Source organism: Nerophis ophidion, linkage group LG21, assembly GCF_033978795.1.
Source record: "Nerophis ophidion isolate RoL-2023_Sa linkage group LG21, RoL_Noph_v1.0, whole genome shotgun sequence".
Lineage (NCBI taxonomy): Eukaryota > Metazoa > Chordata > Actinopteri > Syngnathiformes > Syngnathidae > Nerophis > Nerophis ophidion.
Genome location: NC_084631.1, coordinates 4,008,029 through 4,032,123, shown reverse-complemented (window position 1 = coordinate 4,032,123; position 24,095 = coordinate 4,008,029). Strand labels below are relative to the sequence as shown.

The 24,095-nt window shown below is 42.7% G+C and overlaps 1 protein-coding gene across 1 annotated transcript in view; it reads left to right on the top strand.

Moving 5' to 3' along the window:
* The window catches only part of LOC133539598 (steroid 17-alpha-hydroxylase/17,20 lyase), a 42,397-nt gene extending 22,126 nt beyond the window's left edge, over window positions 1-20,271 (top strand). The window contains exons 5-8 of the mRNA XM_061881627.1: window positions 332-550; window positions 3,291-3,460; window positions 6,409-6,512; window positions 19,559-20,271. Coding sequence (XP_061737611.1) covers window positions 332-550; window positions 3,291-3,460; window positions 6,409-6,512; window positions 19,559-19,836 — 771 coding nt within the window. The 3' untranslated portion in view covers window positions 19,837-20,271. The remainder of the gene's footprint in view (window positions 1-331; window positions 551-3,290; window positions 3,461-6,408; window positions 6,513-19,558) is intronic.
* Window positions 20,272-24,095: the final 3,824 nt, after the last annotated feature.

The following is a 24,095-nucleotide window of genomic DNA, read 5'->3' as shown; positions in this document are numbered from 1 at the left end:
AAAAATTCAACCAGAAGCTTGTGGATGGCTACCAAAAGCGCCTTATTGCAGTGAAACTTGCCAAGGGACATGTAAGCAAATATTAACATTGCTGTATGTATACTTTTGACCCAGCAGATTTGCTCACATTTTCAGTAGACCCTTAATAAATTCATAAAAGACCCAAACTTCATGAATGTTTTTTGTGACCAACAAGTATGTGCTCCAATCACACTATCAGAAAAAAATAAGAATTGTAGAAATGATTGGAAACTCAAGACAGCCATGACTTTATGTTCTTTACAAGTTTATGTCAACTTTTGACCAGGACTGTATGTGATGCAACTCCCAGGCAGACTACAGCGATCATCTGCAGAGAGACCTGGTGGATGCTCTCCTGAGAGCCAAGCGCAGTGCCGAGAACAACAACACGGCAGAAATCAGCGCAGACAGCGTGGACCTCAGTGATGACCACATCCTGATGACAGTGGGGGACATCTTTGGAGCGGGTGTGGAAACCACCGTCACTGTGCTCCAATGGGCCATCATCTACCTCATCCATCATCCTGAGGTACGGTCCTCAGAACTATGTGTGGGCTTTTCATGCAAATGTGAGGCAGGGAGCATAAGAAAAATAGGGAACGGTCTAGTTTAGGGCTGTGCTAGCCATCCATCCATCCATCGTCTTCCGCTTATCCGAGGTCGGGTCGCGGGGTAGCAGCCTAAACAGGGAAGCCCAGACTTCCCTCTCCCCAGCAACTTCGTCCAGCTCTGCCCAGGGGATCCCGAGGCGTTCCCAGGCCAGCCGGGAGACATAGTCTTCCCAACGTGTCCTGGGTCTTCCCCGTGGCCTCCTACCGGTTGGACGTGCCCTAAACACCTCCCTAGGGAGGCGTTCGGGTGGCATCCTGACCAGATGCCCGAACCACCTCATCTGGCTCCTCTCCATGTGGAGGAGCAGCGGCTTTACTTTGAGTTCCTCCCGGATGGCAGAGCTTCTCACCCTATCTCTAAGGGAGAGACCCAAACTCATTTGGGCCGCTTGTACCCGTGATCTTATCCTTTCGGTCATGACCCAAAGCTCATGACCATAGGTGAGGATGGGAACGTAGATCGACCGGTAAATTGAGAGCTTTGCCTTCCGGCTCAGCTCCTTCTTCACCACAACGGATCGGTACAACGTCCGCATTACTGAAGACGCCGCACCGATCCGCCTGTCGATCTCACGATCCACTCTTCCCTCACTCGTGAACAAGACTCCTACGTACTTGAACTCCTCCACTTGGGGCAGGGTCTCCTCCCCAACCCGGAGATGGCACTCCAGCCTTTTCCGGGCGAGAACCATGGACTCGGACTTGGAGGTGCTGATTCTCATTCCGGTCGCTTCACACTCGGCTGCAAACCGATCCAGTGAGAGCTGAAGATCCCGGCCAGATGAAGCCATCAGGACCACATCATCTGCAAAAAGCAGAGACCTAATCCTGCGGTCACCAAACCAGATCCCCTCAACGTCTTGACTGCGCCTAGAAATTCTGTCCATAAAAGTTATGAACAGAATCGGTGACAAAGGACAGCCTTGGCGGAGTCCAACCCTCACTGGAAATGTGTTCGACTTACTGCCGGCAATGCGGACCAAGTTCTGGCACTGATCAGACAGTCCGATACCCCTTGCTATTTTGGCTAAAATCAATTGAAAAAAACAAAACAAAATGTTTTTAGGCCATCTTCATGCAACCAGAAGGAGCTTCTCTAACCTACAACCTGTTTTTAAAAAGTTTTATTATACTGAATAACACACTGCAAGAATCGGTTTGAATCGAGAATCGATTCCAAATTGAATCGTCTCCCCAGGACTTGAATTGTTAAGATGCCCAAATTATTCACACTCCTACTTTTGGAAGTGATAAACCTAGGTGGCTTCTGGCGGTTTTCAGTGTGTTGGTACTCGTAGAGCAGGGGTCGGGAACCTTTTTGGTTGAGAGAGCCAAAAAGCCAAATATTTTTAAATGTATTTCCATAAGAGCCATATCATATTTTTTTTAACACTGAACACAACTAAACGCGTGCATTAACAAATATGTGTGTTTATGTCAACAACACCCGTGCATGGAGATAGTAACAAATATGTGTGTTCATATCAACAACACCCGTGCATGGAGATAGTAACAAATATGTGTGTTCATATCAACAACACCCGTGCATGGAGATAGTAACAAATATGTGTGTTCATATCAACAACACCCGTGCATGGAGATAGTAACAAATATGTGTGTTCATATCAACAACACCCGTGAATGGATATAGTAACAAATATGTGTGTTTATGTCAACAACACCCGTGCATGGAGATAGTAACAAATATGTGTGTTTATGTCAACAACACCCGTGCATGGACATAGTAACAAACATGTGTGTTTATGTCAACAACACCCGTGCATGGAGATAGTAACAAACATGTGTGTTTATGTCAACAACACCCGTGCATGGAGATAGTAACAAATATGTGTGTTTATGTCAACAACACCCGTGCATGGAGATAGTAACAAACATGTGTGTTTATGTCAACAACACCCGTGCATGGACATAGTAACAAACATGTGTGTTTATGTCAACAACACCCGTGCATGGAGATAGTAACAAACATGTGTGTTTATGTCAACAACACCCGTGCATGGAGATAGTAACAAATATGTGTGTTTATGTCAACAACACCCGTGCATGGAGATAGTAACAAACATGTGTGTTTATGTCAACAACACCCGTGCATGGAGATAGTAACAAACATGTGTGTTTATGTCAACAACACCCGTGCATGGAGATAGTAACAAATATGTGTGTTTATGTCAACAACACCCGTGCATGGAGATAGTAACAAATATGTGTGTTTATGTCAACAACACCCGTGCATGGAGATAGTAACAAACATGTGTGTTTATGTCAACAACACCCATGCATGGAGATAGTAACAAATATGTGTGATTATGTCAACAACACCCGTGCATGGAGATAATAACAAATTTGTGTGTTTATGTCAACAACACCCGTGCATGGAGATAGTAACAAACATGTGTGTTTATGTCAACAACACCCGTGCATGGAGATAGTAACAAATATGTGTGCTTATGTCAACAACACCCGTGCATGGAGATAATAACAAATTTGTGTGCTTATGTCAACAACACCCGTGCATGGAGATAGTAACAAATATGTGTGTTTATGTCAACAACACCCGTGCATGGAGATAGTAACAAATATGTGTGTTTATGTCAACAACACCCGTGCATGGAGATAGTAACAAATATGTGTGTTCAGGTACAAGCTCGCATCCAGGAGGAGCTGGACAACAAAGTAGGAGAAGGGCGAAGCCCCCACCTCAGTGACAGAGGTAGTCTGCCTTACCTGGAGGCCACCATCAAGGAGGTGTTACGGATACGTCCTGTGGCGCCGCTCCTCATCCCCCATGTGGCGCTCTCTGACACCAGGTACTTTTCTTGTCAAATCAACATTGTCCTGTCAACACACAATCACAGCATGAATTTTAAAGGGAAGAATTAAACTTTAAGTCGTCTGTGTCTAAACTAGGGTTTTACGGTATGGTACCGCGGTACTAATTAATCACATTCTGTACTATACCGCCTCGGAAAAGTACCGGTCCACCACCGACCCCCCGCCCCCCCGTCATCACGTCATGTCATTGCTGGTTTACGAGCAGAGGAGCATGTTCGGCAGTGCACAATGACAAGAGTACTTACAAGCAGACAGTGTATAGACCAGGGGTCACCAACATTTTTGAAACCAAGAGCTACTTATTGGGTACTGATTAATGCGAAGGGCTACCAGTTTGATACACACTTAAATAAATTGCCAGAAATAGCCAATTTGATCAATTTACCTTTAATATATATATATATATATATATATATATATATATATATATATATAAAAAATGGGCATTTCTGTCTGTCATTCTGTCGTACATTTTTTTTCCTTTTACGGAAAGTTTTTTGTAGACAATGAATGATAAAAAAAACACTTAATTGAACGGTTTAAAAGAGGAGAAAACAGGGAAAAAAATTAAAATTAAATTCTGAAACATAGTTTATCTTCAATTTCGACTCTTTAAAATTCAAAATTCATCTGGCTCATCTGCATCTGGCTCTCAGATAAATCTTAGCTGACATTGCTTAACACGATAAGTACCGTATTTATCGGACTATAAGTCGCGGTTTTTTTTGTAGTTGGCAAACTATAAAATTTTTTAAAAAATTTAAAAAGTTTTTTTTTTTTGGTTTGGCCGGGTCTCACCCCCCGCTGGACTTCGGAGAAGACTGCGACTTATAGTCCAAAAAATACGGTAATGAATTATTCTGCTGGTAATCACGATGTTAAAAATAACGTTCAAAATATATAACATTCTCATGCATTTTAATCCATCCATCCGTTTTTTACCGCACCTGTTCAAGAAATAACAATGTTATGAAAAAGAATTAGAGACCCACTATACTCTAAAAATGTTGGTCTTATTTAAAAGATGCACGCATTTAGTTGTATTCAGTGTTAAAAAATTATGATTTGGCTCTCACAGAAATATATTTTAAAATATTTGGCTTTCATGGCTCTCTCAGCCAAAAAGGTTCCCGACCCCTGCTCTAATGCATTGTGAACGGAGTGGAGCTTTTGTATTGAAGGGGGAATAGCAAACTTCCTGTGGATTTTAGCTGGAGGTTGTCAGTCTATGAAATATAGGTCTCAGTGAAACCTACATTGAGGTTTTTGTTTCATGTGAGTATGACATTTCTACAGTGAGTTAGAGGCAGTTTTGTCTGAACAGGAAGCCGAGCAGGAAGCCGCCATCTTGTGACAACATTAGCGCAACTGCAACAGCGCACCGGTACTTTGCGGGCTCATAAAATCCAAACCGGGGTAGTAATTAAAACCCTTTCATCAACTTTTAATTAGAAGGGTTCAATCTCTTTTCTGTGTTTATTAGAAGCTGAAACGACAAACGGCCTCAGAGGAAATAATATTTGAAAAAAAGATAAATTGTTTTTAGCCAACTTTTGTACTGAAAGGGGACATGCAAACTTCCTATTGATTTTAGTTGGGAGGTATTAGTGTATGAAATATAGGTCTAACTGAGACCTACATATAGGTTTTTGTTTCATGTTTCTACGACATTGCTACTGGAAGTTACTGACAAGTTTGTCTGTGTTTTCTTCCAAGGGGGAGCTAGATCGAGAATTTTGAGTTTTGGGGTTTGTGTTTTGATTAGATCGCAATTTTTGCCAGTCCTGACGTGTGTGTCAAATTTGGTGAGTTTTGAAGCATCTTAAGGGGGTCCAATTACAACTCAAAGAGGCGGCGGTGTAATAATAAAGAATAATAGTAATAATAATAATAATAATAATAATAAAACCTTAGAAATTCAATAGGGTCCTCTGTCCCAAAGGGACATCGATCCCTAAAAATGTTGAAAAGAACAAAGATGTGTGAAGTACCATAAGGTATCTGGGAATCAACTTAATATGAATTGTCTATTTCTAATTATACCATCCTTCCATCCATCCATCATCTTCCGCTTATCCGAGGTCTAGTCGCGGGAGCAGCAGCCTAAGCAGGGAAGCCCAGACTTCCCTCTCCCCAGCCACTTCGTCTAGCTCTTCCCAGGGGATCCCGAGGCGTTCTCAGGCCAGCCGGGAGACATAGTCTTCCCAACGTGTCCTGGGTCTTCCCCGTGGCCTCCTACCGGCTGGACGTGCCCTGAACACCTCCCTAGGGAGGCGTTCGGGTGGCATCCTGACCAGATGCCCGAACCACCTCATCTGGCTCCTCTTGATGTGAAGGAGCAGCGGCTTTACTTTGAGTTCCTCCCGGATGGCAGAGCTTCTCACCCTATCTCTAAGGGAGAGACCCAAACTCATTTGGGCCGCTTGTACCCGTGATCTTATCCTTTCGGTCATGACCCAAAGCTCATGACCATAGGTGAGGATGGGAACGTAGATCGACCGGTAAATTGAGAGCTTTGCCTTCCGGCTCAGCTCCTTCTTCACCACAACGGATCGATACAACGTCCGCATTACTGAAGAGGCCGCACCGATCCGCCTGTCGATCTCACGATCCACTCTTCCCTCACTCGTGAACAAGACTCCTAGGTACTTGAACTCCTCCACTTGGGGCAGGGTCTCCTCCCCAACCCGGAGATGGCACTCCACCCTTTAATTTCTTTCTAATTATACCATTTCATTGATTCCATATACCTTTCATATTCAGGTCCACACGCTAGTTTGTTACTCTTAATGTCCTGCACTACAATAATGACGATATATTAAAACCTTTTGACGAAAATGTCTGTTAAAACTGAATTGTAGAAAAAAGTTGGCTGCATAAAAAACGGAGCTACCATTTATTGTATGTGTTCTGTGACTTTCAGCCTTGGGAATTTCAAAGTGCAAAAAGGAACGCGTGTCATCGTCAACCTGTGGTCTTTGCACCACGACGAGAAGGAATGGAAACATCCCGAGCTCTTTGATCCCGGTGCGTACCCCCGCCTCTCGCCCAACGCTACAGAGTGAAAAGATCAATTTACTGAACCTTCCATAAGCATTCAAACAAACACAAAGCATAATGTATGCATTCACAACCTTCAACCCATCCAAACGTTGCAGGCTTATCTTTTTCCACATTCCAGAATGCTCACTTTTGAATTTTGGGCTCACTCATATACATTTTTTTTTCTCCTCTCTGAGCTGCAACCTTATCGTGGTAGAGGAGTTTGCGTGTCCCAATGATCCTAGGAGCTATGTTGTCCGGGGGCATAAAGCCCCCTGGTAGGGTCTCCCAAGGCAAACAGGTTCTAGGTGAGGGATCAGACAAAGAGCAGCTCGAAGACCTTTATGAAGAAGAAACATCATGGACCCAGATTTTCCTCGCCCGGACGCGGGTCACCGGGGCCCCCCTCTGGAGCCAGGCCCGGAGGTGGGGCACGATGGCGAGCGCCTGGTGGCCGGGCCTGTTCCCATGGGGCCCGGCCGGGCACAGCTCGAAGAGGCAACGTGGGTCACCCCTCCAATGGGCTCACCACCCATAGCAGGGGCCACAGAGGTCGGGTGCATTGTGAGCTGGGCGACAGCCGAAGGCAGGGCACTTGGCGGTCCGATCCTCGTCTACAGAAGCTAGCTCTTGGGACGTGGAACGTCACGTCACTGGGGGGGAAAGAGCCTGAGCTAGTGCGCGAAGTCGAGAAATTCCGGCTGGATATAGTCGGACTCACTTCGACGCACAGCAAGGGCTCTGGAACCACTTCTCTCGAGAGGGATTGGACCCTCTTCCACTCTGGCGTTGCCGGCAGTGAGAGGCGACGGGCTGGGGTGGCAATTCTTGTTTCCCCCCCGGCTCAAAGCCTGTACGTTGGAGTTCAACCCGGTGGACGAAAGGGTAGCCTCCCTCCGCCTTCGGGTGGGGGGACGGGTCCTGACTGTTGTTTGTGCTTATGCACCAAACAGCAGTTCAGAGTACCCACCCTTTTTGGGAACGCTCGAGGGAGTACTGGAAAGTGCTCCCCCGGGTGATTCCCTTGTCCTACTGGGAGACTTCAACGCTCACGTTGGCAACGACAGTGAAACCTGGAGAGGCGTGATTGGGAAGAATGGCCGCCCGGATCTGAACCCGAGTGGTGTTTTGTTATTGGACTTTTGTGCTCGTCACAGTTTGTCCATAACAAACACCATGTTCAAACATAAGGGTGTCCATATGTGCACTTGGCACCAGGACACCCTAGGCCGCAGTTCCATGATCGACTTTGTAGTTGTGTCATCGGATTTGCGGCCTCATGTTATGGACACTCGGGTGAAGAGAGGGGCGGAGCTTTCTACCGATCACCACCTGGTGGTGAGTTGGCTGCGATGGTGGGGGAGGATGCCGGACAGACCTGGGAGGCCCAAACGCATTGTGAGGGTCTGCTGGGAACGTCTGGCAGAGTCTCCTGTCAGACAAAGTTTCAAATCCCACCTCCGGAAGAACTTTGAACATGTCACGAGGGAGGTGCTGGACATTGAGTCCGAGTGGACCATGTTCCGCACCTCTATTGTCGAGGCGGCAGATCGGAGCTGTGGCCGCAAGGTAGTTGGTGCCTGTCGGGGCGGCAATCCTAAAACCCCTTGGTGGACACCAGCGGTGAGGGATGCCGTCAAGCTGAAGAAGGAGTCCTATCGGGTCCTTTTGGCTCATAGGACTCCGGAGGCAGTGGACAGGTACCGACAGGCCAAGCGGTGTGCAGCTTCAGCGGTCGCGGAGGCAAAAACTCGGACATGGGAAGAGTTCGGGGAAGCTATGGAAAACGACTTCCGGACGGCTTCGAAGCGATTCTGGACCACCGTCCGCCGCCTCAGGAAGGGGAAGCAGTGCACTATCAACACCGTGTATGGTGCGGATGGTGTTCTGCTGACCTCGACTGCGGATGTTGTGGACAGGTGGAAGGAATACTTCGAAGACCTCCTCAATCCCACCAACACGTCTTCCTATGAGGAAGCAGTGCCTGGGGAATCTGTGGTGGACTCTCCTATTTCTGGGGCTGAGGTCGCTGAGGTAGTTAAAAAGCTCCTCGGTGGCAAGGCCCCAGGGGTGGACGAGATCCGCCCGGAGTTCCTTAAGGCTCTGGATGCTGTGGGGCTGTCTTGGTTGACAAGACTTTGCAGCATCGCGTGGACATCGGGGGCGGTACCTCTGGATTGGCAGACCGGGGTGGTGGTTCCTCTCTTCAAAAAGGGGGACCGGAGGGTGTGTTCCAACTATCGTGGGATCACACTCCTCAGCCTTCCCGGTAAGGTTTATTCAGGTGTACTGGAGAGGAGGCTACGTCGGATAGTCGAACCTCGGATTCAGGAGGAACAGTGTGGTTTTCGTCCTGGTCGTGGAACTGTGGACCAGCTCTATACTCTCGGCAGGGTTCTTGAGGGTGCATGGGAGTTTGCCCAACCAGTCTACATGTGCTTTGTGGACTTGGAGAAGGCATTCGACCGTGTCCCTCGGGAAGTCCTGTGGGGAGTGCTCAGAGAGTATGGGGTATAGGACTGTCTTATTGTGGCGGTCCGTTCCCTGTACGATCAGTGCCAGAGCTTGGTCCGCATTGCCGGCAGTAAGTCGAACACATTTCCAGTGAGGGTTGGACTCCGCCAAGGCTGTCCTTTGTCACCGATTCTGTTCATAACTTTTATGGACAGAATTTCTAGGCGCAGTCAAGGCATTGAGGGGTTCCGGTTTGGTAACCGCAGGATTAGGTCTCTGCTTTTTGCAGATGATGTGGTCCTGATGGCTTCATCTGACCGGGATCTTCAGCTCTCACTGGATCGGTTCGCAGCCGAGTGTGAAGCGACCGGAATGAGAATCAGCACCTCCAAGTCCGAGTCCATGGTTCTCGCCCGGAAAAGGGTGGAGTGCCATCTCCGGGTTGGGGAGGAGACCCTGCCCCAAGTGGAGGAGTTCAAGTACCTAGGAGTCTTGTTCACGAGTGAGGGAAGAGTGGATCGTGAGATCAACAGGCGGATCGGTGCGGCGTCTTCAGTAATGCGGACGTTGTACCGGTCCGTTGTGGTGAAGAAGGAGCTGAGCCGGAAGGCAAAGCTCTCAATTTACCGGTCGATCTACGTTCCCATCCTCACCTATGGTCATGAGCTTTGGGTCATGACCGAAAGGATAAGATCACGGGTACAAGCGGCCGAAATGAGTTTCCTCCGCCGTGTGGCGGGACTCTCCCTTAGAGATAGGGTGAGAAGCTCTGCCATCCGGGAGGAACTCAAAGTAAAGCCGCTGCTCCTTCACATCGAGAGGAGCCAGATGAGGTGGTTCGGGCATCTGGTCAGGATGCCACCCGAACGCCTCCCTAGGGAGGTGTTTAGGGCACGTCCAACCGGTAGGAGGCCACGTGGAAGACCCAGGACACGTTGGGAAGACTATGTCTCCCGGCTGGCCTGAGAACGCCTCGGGATCCCCCGGGAAGAGCTAAACGAAGTGGCTGGGGAGAGGGAAGTCTGGGTTTCCCTGCTTAGGCTGTTTCCCCCGCGACCCGACCTCGGATAAGCGGAAGATGATGGATGGATGGGTGGAGAAAACATCACTGCACATCATAATGGCAGCTACACTTTCCATCTTAACGATCTAACAAAATTATTTGGGAATGTCCAGCGGGCCATGTTGAAAAGCTCAACGGGGCCGCATGTGGCCCCCGGGCCTTAATATGCCCAGGTCTGAGTTAGAGTGAAGCTAAGGCACCTAGGAAGCAGGATGAGACTGATGTTGCAAAACTGAAAGACCTTAGGGCAGTGGTTCTTAATCGAACCCTAGGGGTTCGGTGAGTCGGCCTCAGGGGTTCGGCGGAGATCAAAACACAGCCGACTCTTCGTGTAAATACAAACTTCTCCCTATCAGTGTATTAGGGATTTTCAAAATTTTACCGGTTCCCGAATATCCCTAAAGAAAGCTTTAAAGTGCTTGATTTTCGCTATTTGCGATGCGACTATCCATTTCCCTGTGACGTCATACAGTGCTGCCAATGTAAACAAACAATGGCAGCTACCACAGCAAGATTAGCTCGGATTCAGACCTGGATTTCAGCGATTTAACAGATTACGCATGTATTGAAACAGATGGTTGGAGTATGAAAGTATTGAAGAAGAAACTGAAGCTATTGAGCGACTAGCTATTGATGCTATTCATAGATATAGCATGGCCGAACAGCTGCGTTAGCATCGCCGGTAAAATCTGCGGACCAAACGATCAGGACTTTCGCATTTCGTGACACTGGAGCAACTTAAATCCGTCGATTGGTAAGTGTTTGTTTCGCATTAAATGTGGGTGGAAGAAAAAGTAATATAGTTGCAAATGCATCTACAGGTTATCCATACATCTCTGTGCCATGTCTGCTTTAGCACCGCCGGTAAATAGCATGTTAGCATCGATTAGCGTAGCATGTTAGCATCGATTAGCTGGCAGTCAACATCAACAAAACTCACCTTTGTGAATTCGTTGACTTTATAGTTGCAAATGCATCTGCAGGTTATCCATACATCTCTGTGCCATGTCTGTCTTAGCATCGCCGGTCAAATGTGGAGACACTCTGGCACATTCAATGGGGGTCTGGCGGCAGACACTTTGGCATCTTTGGGCCAGTGGTGCAACTTGAATCCCTCCCTGTTAGTGTTGTTACACCCTCCGACAACACACCCACGAGGCATGATGTCTCCAAGGTTCCAAAAAATAGTCGAAAAAACGGAATATAACAGAGCTGAGACCCGGTGTTTGTAATGTGTTGAAAATGAAAATGGCGGCTGTATTACCTCGGCGACGTCACGTCCTGACGTCATCGCAAAAAGAGCGCTAAACAGAAAGGCGTTTAATTCGCCAAAATTCACCCATTTAGAGTTCGGAAATCGGTTAAAAAAATATATGGTCTTTTTTCAGCACCATCAAGGTCTATATTGACACTTACATAGGTCTGCTGATAATGTTCCCCTTTAACTAGTCATTATCAAAGTACTTATAGGATCCGCTTTGGACTGGACTCTTGCGACTGTGTTGGATCCATTATGGATTGAACTTTCACAGTATCATGTTAGACCCGCTCGACATCCATTGCTTTCCTCCTCTCCAAGGTTCTCATAGTCATCATTGTCACCGACGTCCCACTGGGTGTGAGTTTTCCTTGCCCTTATGTGGGCCTACCGAGGATGTCGTAGTGGTTTGTGTTGTGGTTTGTGCAGCCCTTTGAGACACTAGTGATTTAGGGCTATATAAGTAAACATTGATTGATTGATTGATATTAATGCATTATTCGGCATGGCCTTATTATAACCCCAACCCTCTAACCCTGAACCTAACCCTAACCAAATAACTCTAAATTAAGTATTTATTACTCAGAATATGTTCCCCTAGTGTCCAAATAACTCTAAATTAAGTATTTGTTACTTAGAATATGTTCCCCTAGTGTCCAAATAACTCTAAATTAAGTATTTGTTACTTAGAATATGTTCCCCTAGTGTCCAAATAACTCTAATTTAAATATTTATTACTTAGAATATGTTCCCCTAGTGTCCAAATAACTCTAAATTAAGTATTTGTTACTTAGAATATGTTCCCCATACTTAAGTGTTACCAAAAACAACTTTGTCTTCCATCCATCCATTTTCTACCGGTTGACCCTTTTGGGGTCTTGAATTTGAAAAATTTTTCACTAAAAAAGGGTTCGGTGAATGCGCTTATGAAACTGGTGGTGTTCAATACCTCCAACAAGGTTAAGAACCATTGCCTTAAGGTTAGAAAAGTGTTTGGGCTGCAACTAGGAACAGGTTTCAAGCCTTAGCAGATCCTGGTAAATCTCAGGAAATCAATGATATGCGGAATAGAACCAAGACCACATTCATTCAAATGAAATGAAAAGCAGGAAGGGATATCAGCAGACATTTGGGACACCATCAAGAAGTGAAAAGACAAAGAAAGAGGTTAATTACACCAAACCTAATGTGTGTGTGACTATCAGTGGTACTTTAACTTGTTGGTTGTATTACCCGACTCTGGTTCACGATTCACACCTCCAGTCTGCTCTAACAGATAAAACCTTCTATATGTCGACTGGACATAATCCCATGTCGGCTTTTCAAAGATGTTTTAAACTCTATTAGGGGCTTCACGGTGGCAGAGGGGTTAGTGCGTCTGCCTCACAATACGAAGTTCCTGCAGTCCTGGGTTCAAATCCAGGCTCGGGATCTTTCTGTGTGGAGTTTGCATGTTCTCCCCGTGACTGCGTGGGTTCCCTCCGGGTACTCCGGCTTCCTCCCACTTCCAAAGACATGCACCTGGGGATAGGTTGATTGGCAACACTAAATTGGCCCTAGTGTGTGAATGTGAGTGTGAATGTTGTCTGTCTATCTGTGTTGGCCCTGCGATGAGGTGGCGACTTGTCCAGGGTGTACCCCGCCTTCCGCCCGATTGTAGCTGAGATAGGCGCCAGCGCCCCCCGCGACCCCAAAAGGGAATAAGCGGTAGAAAATGGATGGATGGATGGATAAGCCCTACATTGTCCATTTGGTAAATTCTTCCCTGAAGTGTTGTTTCCCAACCTCCTTGAAACATGCTGTGGTCCAGCCACTAATCAAAAAGAACAACCTCGACCCCAACATTTTATCAAGTTTTGGACCAATCTCAAAGTTGGCCTTTTTATCCAAGGTCCTAGACAAGGTTGTTTACGAGCAACTTCTTTCTTACCGTAACTCAAATGATATTGGGGGTAAATTTCAGCCTGGTTTTAAATCACAACATAGCACAGAAACTGACCTTTTTTAAGACTTTTTAATGACCTGCTCTTAGATATGCAATTATTATGCTTTCAGATTTGAACCACGTCATTCTTCTAACTCGTGGGTAGTAAGAGTACATACAGCTCTAAAATGGTTTCAGTCATTTTTAACCGTTAGGAGTTTTACTGTAAACCTAGGTCGGGGGTCGGCGACACAAAACTTTGAAAGACCCACATTGGAACAAAAAATACAAAAAACTAATCGTCTGGAGCCGCAGAAAATGACAAACCCCGTTTCCATATGAGTTGGGAAATTGTGTTAAATGTAAATATAAACGGAATAAAATCATTTTCAACCCATTTTCAACCCATATTCAGTTGAATATGCTACAAAGACAACATATTTGATGTTCAAACTGATAAACATTTTTTTTGTTGCAAATAATCATTAACTTTAGAATTTGATGCCAGCAACACGTGACAAAGAAGTTGGGAAAGGTGGCAATAAATACTGTAAAAGTTGAGGAATGCTCATCAAACACTTATTTGGAACATCCCACAGGTGTGCAGGCTAATTGGGAACAGGTGGGTGCCATGATTGGGTATAAAAGCAGCTTCCATGAAATGCTAAGTTATTCACAAACAAGGATGGGGCGAGGGTCACCACTTTGTAAGCAAATAATCGAACAGTTTTAGAACAACATTTCTCAACGAGCTATTGCAAGGAATTCAGGGATTTTACCATTTACGATCCATAAAATCATCAAAAAGTTCAGAGAATCTGGAGAAATTACTGCACTTAAGCGATGATATTACAGACTTTTTGATCCCTGCATCAAAAACCGACATCAGTGTGTAAAGGATATCACCACATGGGCTCAGGAACACTTCGTAAAACCACTGTCAGTAAATACAGTTGGTCGCTACATCTGTAAGTGCAAGTTAAAACTCTGCTATGCAAAGCAAAACCCATTTATCAACAACACCCAGGAACGCCGCTGGCTTCGCTGGGCCCGAGATCATCTAAGATGGACTGATGCAAAGTGGAAAAGTGTTCAGTGATCTGACGAGTCCACATTTCAAATTATATTTGGAAACTGTGGACGTGGTGTCCTCCAGAACAAAGAGGAAAATAACCATCCGGATTGTTATAAGCGCAAAGTTGAAAAGCTAGCATCTGTGATGGTATGGAGGTGTATTAGTGCCCAAGACATGGGTAACTTACACATCTGTGAAGGCACCATTAATGCTGAAAGGTACATACAGGTTTTGGAGCAACATATGTTGTCATCCAAGCAACGTTATCATGGACGCCCCTGCTTATTTCAGCAAGACAATGCCAAGCCACGTGTTACAACAGCGTGGTTTCGTAGTAAAAAAATGCGGGTACTTTCCTGGCCCGCCTGCAGTCCAGACCTGTCTCCCATGGAAAATGTGTGGCACATTATGAAGCGTAAAATACGACAGCGGAGACCCTGGACTGTTGAACGACTGAAGCTCTACATAAAACAAGAATGGGAAAGAATTCCACTTTCAAAGCTTCAACAATTATTTTCTTTAGATCCCAAACGTTTATTGAGTGTTGTTAAAAGAAAAGGTGATGTAACACAGTTGTGAACATGCCCTTTCCCAACTACTTTGGCACGTGTTGCAGCCATGAAATTCTAAGTTAATTATTTGCAAAAACAAAGTAAAGTTTATGAGTTTGAACATCAAATATGTTGTCTTTGTAGCATATTCAACTGAATATGGGTTGAAAAGGATTTGCAAATCATTGTATTCTGTTTATATTTACATCTAACACAATTTCCCAACTCATATGGAAACGGGGTTTGTAAAAGCCTTCTTTCTATAAGTGATATAATGACGTCAATACATGCTATACGCGTCTATATTACCTATGTCAGCCTACTATCGAAATGACCGTGTCGTTGACAGAAATGTTGAAATGTAATATTTATTCTACACATTTTTACAACATTGGAAAACATTAGTAAATTAGAGGCTACTCAGAAAAAGATAACTCCTGGAAGTTACTGGCTGTCTTCTTCGAATGGATCTATAACAACCTACGCAAGCCGGGTTACTTTTGCTGTGGTCTGGAACAACATGGCACACAAACAACTATCACGAATGCAAGCAATATTACATATCTCATTAGAAATGCAGATATAAATTACATACACAGAGGACATAAGTAAAGGAAATTAAATGAGCTCAAATATACCTACAGATGAGGCATAATGATCCAATATGTACATACAGCTAGCCTAAATAGCATGTTAGCACCGATTAGCTTGCAGTCATGCACTGACCAAATATGTGTGATTAGCACTCCAGCAGATCATCAAAGCTAATCTTTGTGCATTCACGCACAGCATAAAACGTTTGGTGGACAAATTGAGACAAAGGAGTGGCATAAAACACATCTTTCTGTGGCAGCGTCATAGCATGCTTACAGTTATTAGTGAAAATACCAAAATATAGGACACTGAAGTTTATACCTGCTAAATTAGCTAAAAAAAACTGCATATTGAAGTTAGTATCCTTAAATGCTAACTGACGTGTGTCAAGTACCAAAATGTATTACTCTGAAGTGTGTACCTAAAGTTGTGTTTAAAATGCTAGCCTGCTAAAGTACCAAAATACGACTGAGGTGTAAACCTACAAATTAACTAAAAAAAGAAAAAAAGCTAACATACTAACATTTGCATGCTAACTGATATCATTCTCCAAGGACAACACAAAAAGAAAGAAGCAGAAGTACTTTAGCACTTTCAGTACTGCTATGGACACTCACACTAATTGCTAGAATGTTAGCAAATTTGTCGTTTTCTGAAATGAGATGTTCTTATTTAAACGGGGATAGCAGGTCCATTCTATGTGTCATACTTGATCATTTCGCGATATTGCCATATTTTTGCTGAAAGGATTTAGTAGAGAACATCGATGATGAAGTTCGCAACTTTTGGTCGCTAATAAAAAAGCCTTGCCTGTGCCGGAAGTAGCAGACGATGTGCGCGTGACGTCACGGGTTGTGGAGCTCCTCACATCTGAACATTGTTTACAATCATGGCCACCAGCAGCGAGAGCGATTCGGACCGAGAAAGCAAGCATTAATTTGAGCGAGGATGAAAGATTTGTGAATGAGGATAGTGAGAGTGAGGGGGGGAGCGATTCAGGTGTTATTAAACACATTTACTAGGATAATTCCGGAAAATCCCTTATCTGCTTATTGTGTTACTAGTGTTGTAGTGAGATTATACTGTCGTACCTGAAAGTCGGAGGGGTGTGGTCACGGGTGGAGTGTCTCTGAGGGAAGCCACGGAGGAGGCAAGAGAGTCGCAGCTGCCTCTTTGACATGTCTACAGTAAGAGCCGACTTATTACCACAATTTTCTCACCAAAACCTGTCGGTTGAACCATGTTCACTTGACCGCTCTGTTCCATAGTAAAGCTTCACCTTCGGGAATGTAAACAAGGCAACACCGGCTGTGTTTGTGTGGCTAAAGGCGGCCGCAATACACCGCTTCCCACCTACATCTTTCTTCTTTGACGTCTCCATTATTAATTGAACAAGTTGCAAAAGAGTCAGCAACACAGAGTCCAGAATACTGTGTAATTATGCGATTAAAGCAGACTACTTATAGCTGGGATCAGGCTGGAACAAAATGTCTGCTACAATCCGAAACGTCACGCACAAGCATCATCATACAGACGTTTTCAACAGGATACTTTGCGCGAAATTTAAAATTGCAATTTAGTAAACTAAAAAGGCCGTATTGGCATGTGTTGCAATGTTAATATTTCATCATTGATATAAAAATATTAGGGATGTAACGGTACGTGTATTTGTATCGAACCGTTTCGGTATGGGGGTTTCGGTTCGGCACGCGGGCGTACCGGACAAGTTCGGAAGCAGAAGTCTTCACAAGCTGCTCTGCTTTCTGCCTCTGTCTCTGCCTCATTGTCCCGCCCACACAACCATCTGATTGGTTACATACAAAGCCAATCAGCAGGGCGTATTCAGACTTCAGAGCGATGTAGTCAATCCTTCAGCATCGAGCAGAGATATTTGTTTAGCAGGGGAGGAGCGGACTCTACCCAAATTATACTAAACACTTCCCAGCTATTACAAACATCACTATGAGCCCGTTGACCTTCTAGAAACTTAAACTGCAGCTCAGCTCGCTCACAGTATAGGCTTGAGATGAAGGCTAATTAGCTTTTAGCGTAAAGTTAGCTCATTTTGCTGTGTGTGTGTGTGTGTGTGTGTGTGTGGTAGGGGCAGCAAAGCCCTGTCTGTCTGTTATTTCATTGAATTCTATTGTGTTTAGGGATGAATAGTCTCACCTATTGCAATTGTACTATTTTTCAGCTATAGTTACATGAATCATTAGTAGGGATGCACCGAAATGAAAATTTGTGGCCGAAGCCGGATAAAACTTAAACGCTTGGCCGAAGGCCGAATACCGAATAATGAATGCAGTTTTTCACAATTTTTTTTATATTGCATAAATAGCCTAGAATAAATATTTAGATATGTTTTTCAAATAAAGTAATTTTTTATTGAATATTGACATTTTTTTGATATTCCAGTAGCCTTTGCTTTTCAAAAAAAGCACAAAGTTTTTCATTTATATTAGGCCTTCAAACAAAACATGCATTCCAAAAAAATAAAATAAAGTGTATTAAAGTGGATAAACCCACAACAAATGAATTATTGTCCTTTTGGCAAAAGTCTACTTAGCCACAGTAGATATGCTAATAATGTCAACAGAAGGCTCAAGTAAATCTCAATAAGTGTGTGCTTGTAACCTCATACACTTATACAGGTAGCCTACACAACAGGCTAATAATGTAAACAGAGGCCCCACTAAATCTCAATAAGTGTGTGCTTGTAACCTCATACACTTATACAGGTACACAACATATCCCAACGTTGGTTGATTGCGTCACCGCGTCAAAAAATTACGTCACACGCCACTATTCGGCCTTGTTTTTAACTCATTCCACCGAAGGCCGAATGTGGCTTTTTCTGCCATATTCGGCCGAATATATTCGGTTACCGATTAATCGGTGCATCCCTACTCATTAGTAATGCAGCAGCCTAGTTTTGAATAGCAGGGTCCCTGCTATCACATTAGATTAGATTAGATTAGATAGTACTTTATTCATTCCGTCAGGAGAGTTCCTTCAGGAAAATTTAAATTTTCAGCACAATCCCATTCAAGATCAGACAAACATTACAGGGAGACAGAACAGGATCGCTGACGGGTCTGCCGGCTTCCAGCGCCCCTTACAAAAAAAGATGAGATACAGGTAAACATGGGGGCGGGGGGAAAAATAGAAGATTAAAATGAAATAAAAATAAAAAATAAAAAAAATCGGTCTTAGCCTGGGCCTTGGAGAGGGGGTGCAGACTGAGGCCAGGGGGGAAAAAAAAACAAAAAAACAAAAAAAACCAAACAAACAAAAAACAACAACTCATAGCCATAGTACACAGCCCTCTTCCATGTGTGTAAGAGGGAAACATCAAACATCAAAGAACACAGAGGACATTAAAGACATTAAAGCAGCAGATACAAGCAGACACTTCTACATACCGCTATGAATAAAAAGTAAAAGAAACACACTGTGGTTGACAAAAATATAACATTTACATAATAAAAGTCAACTACAGGCTTCCCAAATGCTGTAATAAATTAAGTATGATGAGTTGCACTTTTTATATGTAGAAGAAAGGTTTTGTCATTTTATTTAATCAAAGCAAATTACTTGAGGCAGTTTAAGTGAAGTGAAGTGAATTATATTTATATAGCGCTTTTTCTCTATCAATCAAACAATCAATGTTTACTTATATAGCCCTAAATCACTAGTGTCTAAAAGGGCTGCACAAACCACTACGACATCCTAGTGACTCAAAGCGCTTTACATAGTGAAACCCAATATCTAAGTTACATTCAAACCAATGTGGATTAACGTGGGCAGAATTATTAAAGTGTTCCCAATGTTAAAAAAATAAAGCCATCGTTTACAAATTTGGTAAATAAATAACCCAAAAAATGTATATATTGTTGTTTTCTTACTGTACCGAAAATGAACCGAACCGTGACCTCTAAACCGAGGTACGTACCAAACCAAAATTTTTGTGTACCGTTACACCCCTACCGTATTGGCATATATATCATCATTGATATATAAACTATCAGACTGCGTGGTCGCTAGTAGTGGCTTTCAGTAGGCCTTTAAGACGATCATTTAATTATGTTTACTTCGACTTTTTCCCACCGCAGGTCGATTCTTGAACGACGACGGCACCGGCGTGACGGCGCCGCCGTGCAGTTACCTGCCCTTTGGAGCCGGGGTCAGGGTGTGTCTCGGGGAGGCCTTGGCCAAGATGGAACTCTTCCTCTTCCTGTCCTGGATTCTGCAGTGCTTCACGCTTTCCACCCCGCCAGGTCAACCCCCGCCGCTGTTGGAGGGCAAGTTTGGCGTGGTGCTGCAGCCCGCCAAGTACAAGGTGACGGCCGCGCCCAGACCGAGCTGGAAGGCAAAGCGTCGGGCTTGCTAACTTTGCGACATCTTTTTTTTACAAAACCGTGTCTAAGTCAGGGTCTCTGACAATTTTTCATGGGAGAGTTACTTTTACAAACCCGATAATCTTGTTTCGTCAGATCATGAACATAATGGCATAGCTCGGTTGGTAGAGCGGCCGTGCCAGCAACTTGAGGGTTGCAGGTTCGATTCCCGCTTCCGCCATCCTAGTCACTGCCGTTGTGTCCTTGGGCAAGACACTTTACCCACCTGCTCCCAGTGCCACCCACACTGGTTTAAATGGAACTTAGATATTGGGTTTAACTATGTAAAGCGCTTTGAGTCACTAGAGAAAAGCGCTATATAAATATAATTCACTTCACAATCCACAAATCACACTTTGCATGTAAACTACTTTGTTTATCCACCTCAGGGGCGCCCAAACTTCTTCCACTGAAAACCACACGCTGACAAAACATTTTGGTAGTCTTCAAAACAAGTCCGAGATATATATATATATATATATATATATATATATATATATATATATATATATATATATATATATATATATATATATATATATATATATATATAGTGTGCTAATTAATTTAAAAGCTCTTCTCACTCCTGCGCTTACCAAAGGCATGCGGTAAAAGTAAGCATGCGCTAATTATTTTAAAACCTCTTGTCACTTCGGCACTTACCAAAGGCCTGCAGTAAAAAAAATATTGTGATGCAAGCTTGGACCTTAAATCTTACTGAATAGCTCTTAATCTTCTTCCCTTTATGCGATTTCAAATTACCGGTATTGAAATCAGCCTCCTCCGTTTTAAAAATGATGACAGGGGAAGTGTCACTCGTGACGTCACGAGTTTGACCAGCCGGTAATACTGAGCATGCGCTAATTATTTTGTGAAACGAGTTTGACCCGGCAGTAATTCAAGGCAGGCGCATACTATATACCCTGCGGCAATTCAAAGAAATACGGTATATATATATATATATATATATATATATATATATATATATATTTTAAAACTACAAATGCAATTTCGGTAGAATTTTGTGTGGCTGCTGGAGATCCAAAGCCACATTGAAATGCGAACAGCTGCCATATAGCGTCCAAAGAAAAGATATGAGCAAAATAAGCTAAAAGTTAGCATGCTAACTTTACAATGCTAACCTTAGCATTAGTGAAATACTAAAATACAGGACACCGATGTATACAACTGCTAAATTAGATAAATAAATCAAGCATGTTAATCTTAGAACACTAAAATGCTAACTAACATGCATCAAGAAACAAAATATATTGTGCGATTTCGGTATAAATCTGAAGAGCCAAAGCCGAACTGAAATGCTAACAGTTAGCACGCTGGATATATAGCGTCCAAAAAAAGATATGAGCAAAATAAGCTAAAAGCTATCATGCAAACAGTACAACGCTAACCTTAACATTAGTGAAATACCAAAATATAGGACGCTGATTTGTATAACTGCTAAATTAGCTAAATTAATCAAGCATCTTAATGTTAGCATTCTAATATGCATGAAGTAGCAAAATATATTACTCTGAAGTATGCAATTTAGGTAGAAATTTGAAGAGCCAAAGCCGAACTGAAATGCTAACAGTTAGCACGCTGGATATATAGCATCCAAAAAAAGATATGAGCAAAATAAGCTGAAAGTTAGCATGCTAGCAGTAAAATGCTAACCTTGGCATTAGTGAAATACTAAAATACAGGACATCGGTGTGTACAACTGCTAAGTTAGCTAAATAAATCAAGCGTGTTAATCTTAGCACACTAATATGCGTCAAGAAACAAAATATATTACTCTGAAGTGTGCAATTTTGGTACAAATTTGAAGAGCCAAAGCCGAACTGAAATGCTGAGTTAGCACCCAGGCCGTATAGCGTCCAATTAAAGATATGAGCAAAATAAGCTAAAAGCTAGCATGCTAACAGTACAACGCTAACCTTAACATTAGTGAAATACCAAAATATAGGACGCTGATTTGTATAACTGCTAAATTAGCTAAATTAATCAAGCATGTTAATGTTAGCATTCTAATATGCATGAAGTAGCAAAATATATTACTCTGAAGTGTGCAATTTAGGTAGAAATTTGAAGAGCCAAAGCTGAACTGAAATGCTAAGTTAGCACGCTGGATATACAGCATCCAAAAAAAGATATGAGCAAAATAAGCTAAAAGCTATCATGCAAACAGTACAACGCTAACCTTAACATTAGTGAAATACCAAAATATAGGACGCTGATTTGTATAACTGCTAAATTAGCTAAATTAATCAAGCATCTTAATGTTAGCATTCTAATATGCATGAAGTAGCAAAATATATTACTCTGAAGTATGCAATTTAGGTAGAAATTTGAAGAGCCAAAGCCGAACTGAAATGCTAACAGTTAGCACGCTGGATATATAGCATCCAAAAAAAGATATGAGCAAAATAAGCTGAAAGTTAGCATGCTAGCAGTAAAATGCTAACCTTGGCATTAGTGAAATACTAAAATACAGGACATCGGTGTGTACAACTGCTAAGTTAGCTAAATAAATCAAGCGTGTTAATCTTAGCACACTAATATGCGTCAAGAAACAAAATATATTACTCTGAAGTGTGCAATTTTGGTACAAATTTGAAGAGCCAAAGCCGAACTGAAATGCTGAGTTAGCACCCAGGCCGTATAGCGTCCAATTAAAGATATGAGCAAAATAAGCTAAAAGCTAGCATGCTAACAGTACAACGCTAACCTTAACATTAGTGAAATACCAAAATATAGGACGCTGATTTGTATAACTGCTAAATTAGCTAAATTAATCAAGCATGTTAATGTTAGCATTCTAATATGCATGAAGTAGCAAAATATATTACTCTGAAGTGTGCAATTTAGGTAGAAATTTGAAGAGCCAAAGCTGAACTGAAATGCTAAGTTAGCACGCTGGATATACAGCATCCAAAAAAAGATATGAGCAAAATAAGCTGAAAGTTAGCATGCTAACAGTACAAGGCTAACCTTAGCATTAGTGAAATACCAAAATATAGGACACTGATGTGAATAACTGCTAAATTAGCTTTAAAAAAATCAAGCATGTTAATTTTAATATTCTAAAATGCTAACTAATATGCGTCAAGAAACAAAATATATTACTCTGAAATGTGCAATTTCGGTACAAATTTGAAGAGCCAAAGCCGAACTGAAATGCTGAGTTAGCACGCAGGCCGTATAGCGTCCAAAAAAAAGATACGAGCAAAATAAGCTAAAAGCTATCATGCAAACAGTACAACGCTAACCTTAACATTAGTGAAATACCAAAATATAGGACGCTGATTTGTATAACTGCTAAATTAGCTAAATTAATCAAGCATGTTAATGTTAGCATTCTAATATGTATGAAGTAGCAAAATATATTACTCTGAAGTGTGCAATTTAGGTAGAAATTTGAAGAGCCAAAGCCGAACTGAAATGCTAACAGTTAGCACGCTGGATATATAGCATCCAAAAAAAGATATGAGCAAAATAAGCTAAAAGTTAGCATGCTAACAGTACAATGCTAACCCTAGCATTAGTGGAATACTAAAATACAGGACACCGATGTGTACAACTGCTGAGTTAGCTAAATAAATCAAGCATGTTAATCTGAGCACACTAAAATGCTAACTAATTTGCGTCAAGAAACAAAATATATTACTCTGAAGAGTGCGATTTCGGTACAAATTTGAAGAGCCAAAGCCGAACTGAAATGCTGAGTTAGCACGCAGGCCGTATAGCGTCCCAAAAAAAGATATGAGCAAAATAAGCTAAAAGCTAGCATGCTAACAGTACAACGCTAACCTTAACATTAGTGAAATACCAAAATATAGGACACTGATTTGTATAACTGCTAAATTAGCTAAATTAATCAAGCATCTTAATGTTAGCATTCTAATATGCATGAAGTAGCAAAATATATTACTCTGAAGTATGCAATTTAGGTAGAAATTTGAAGAGCCAAAGCCGAACTGAAATGCTAACAGTTAGCACGCTGGATATATAGCATCCAAAAAAAGATATGAGCAAAATAAGCTAAAAGTTAGCATGCTAACAGTACAAAGCTAACCTTACCATTAGTGAAATACCAAAATATAGGACACTGATGTGGATAACTGCTAAATTAGCTTTAAAAAAATCGAGCATGTTAATTTTAATATTCTAAAATGCTAACTAATATGCGTCAAGAAACAAAATATATTACTCTAAAGTGTGCAATTCCGGTACAAATTTGAAGAGCCAAAGC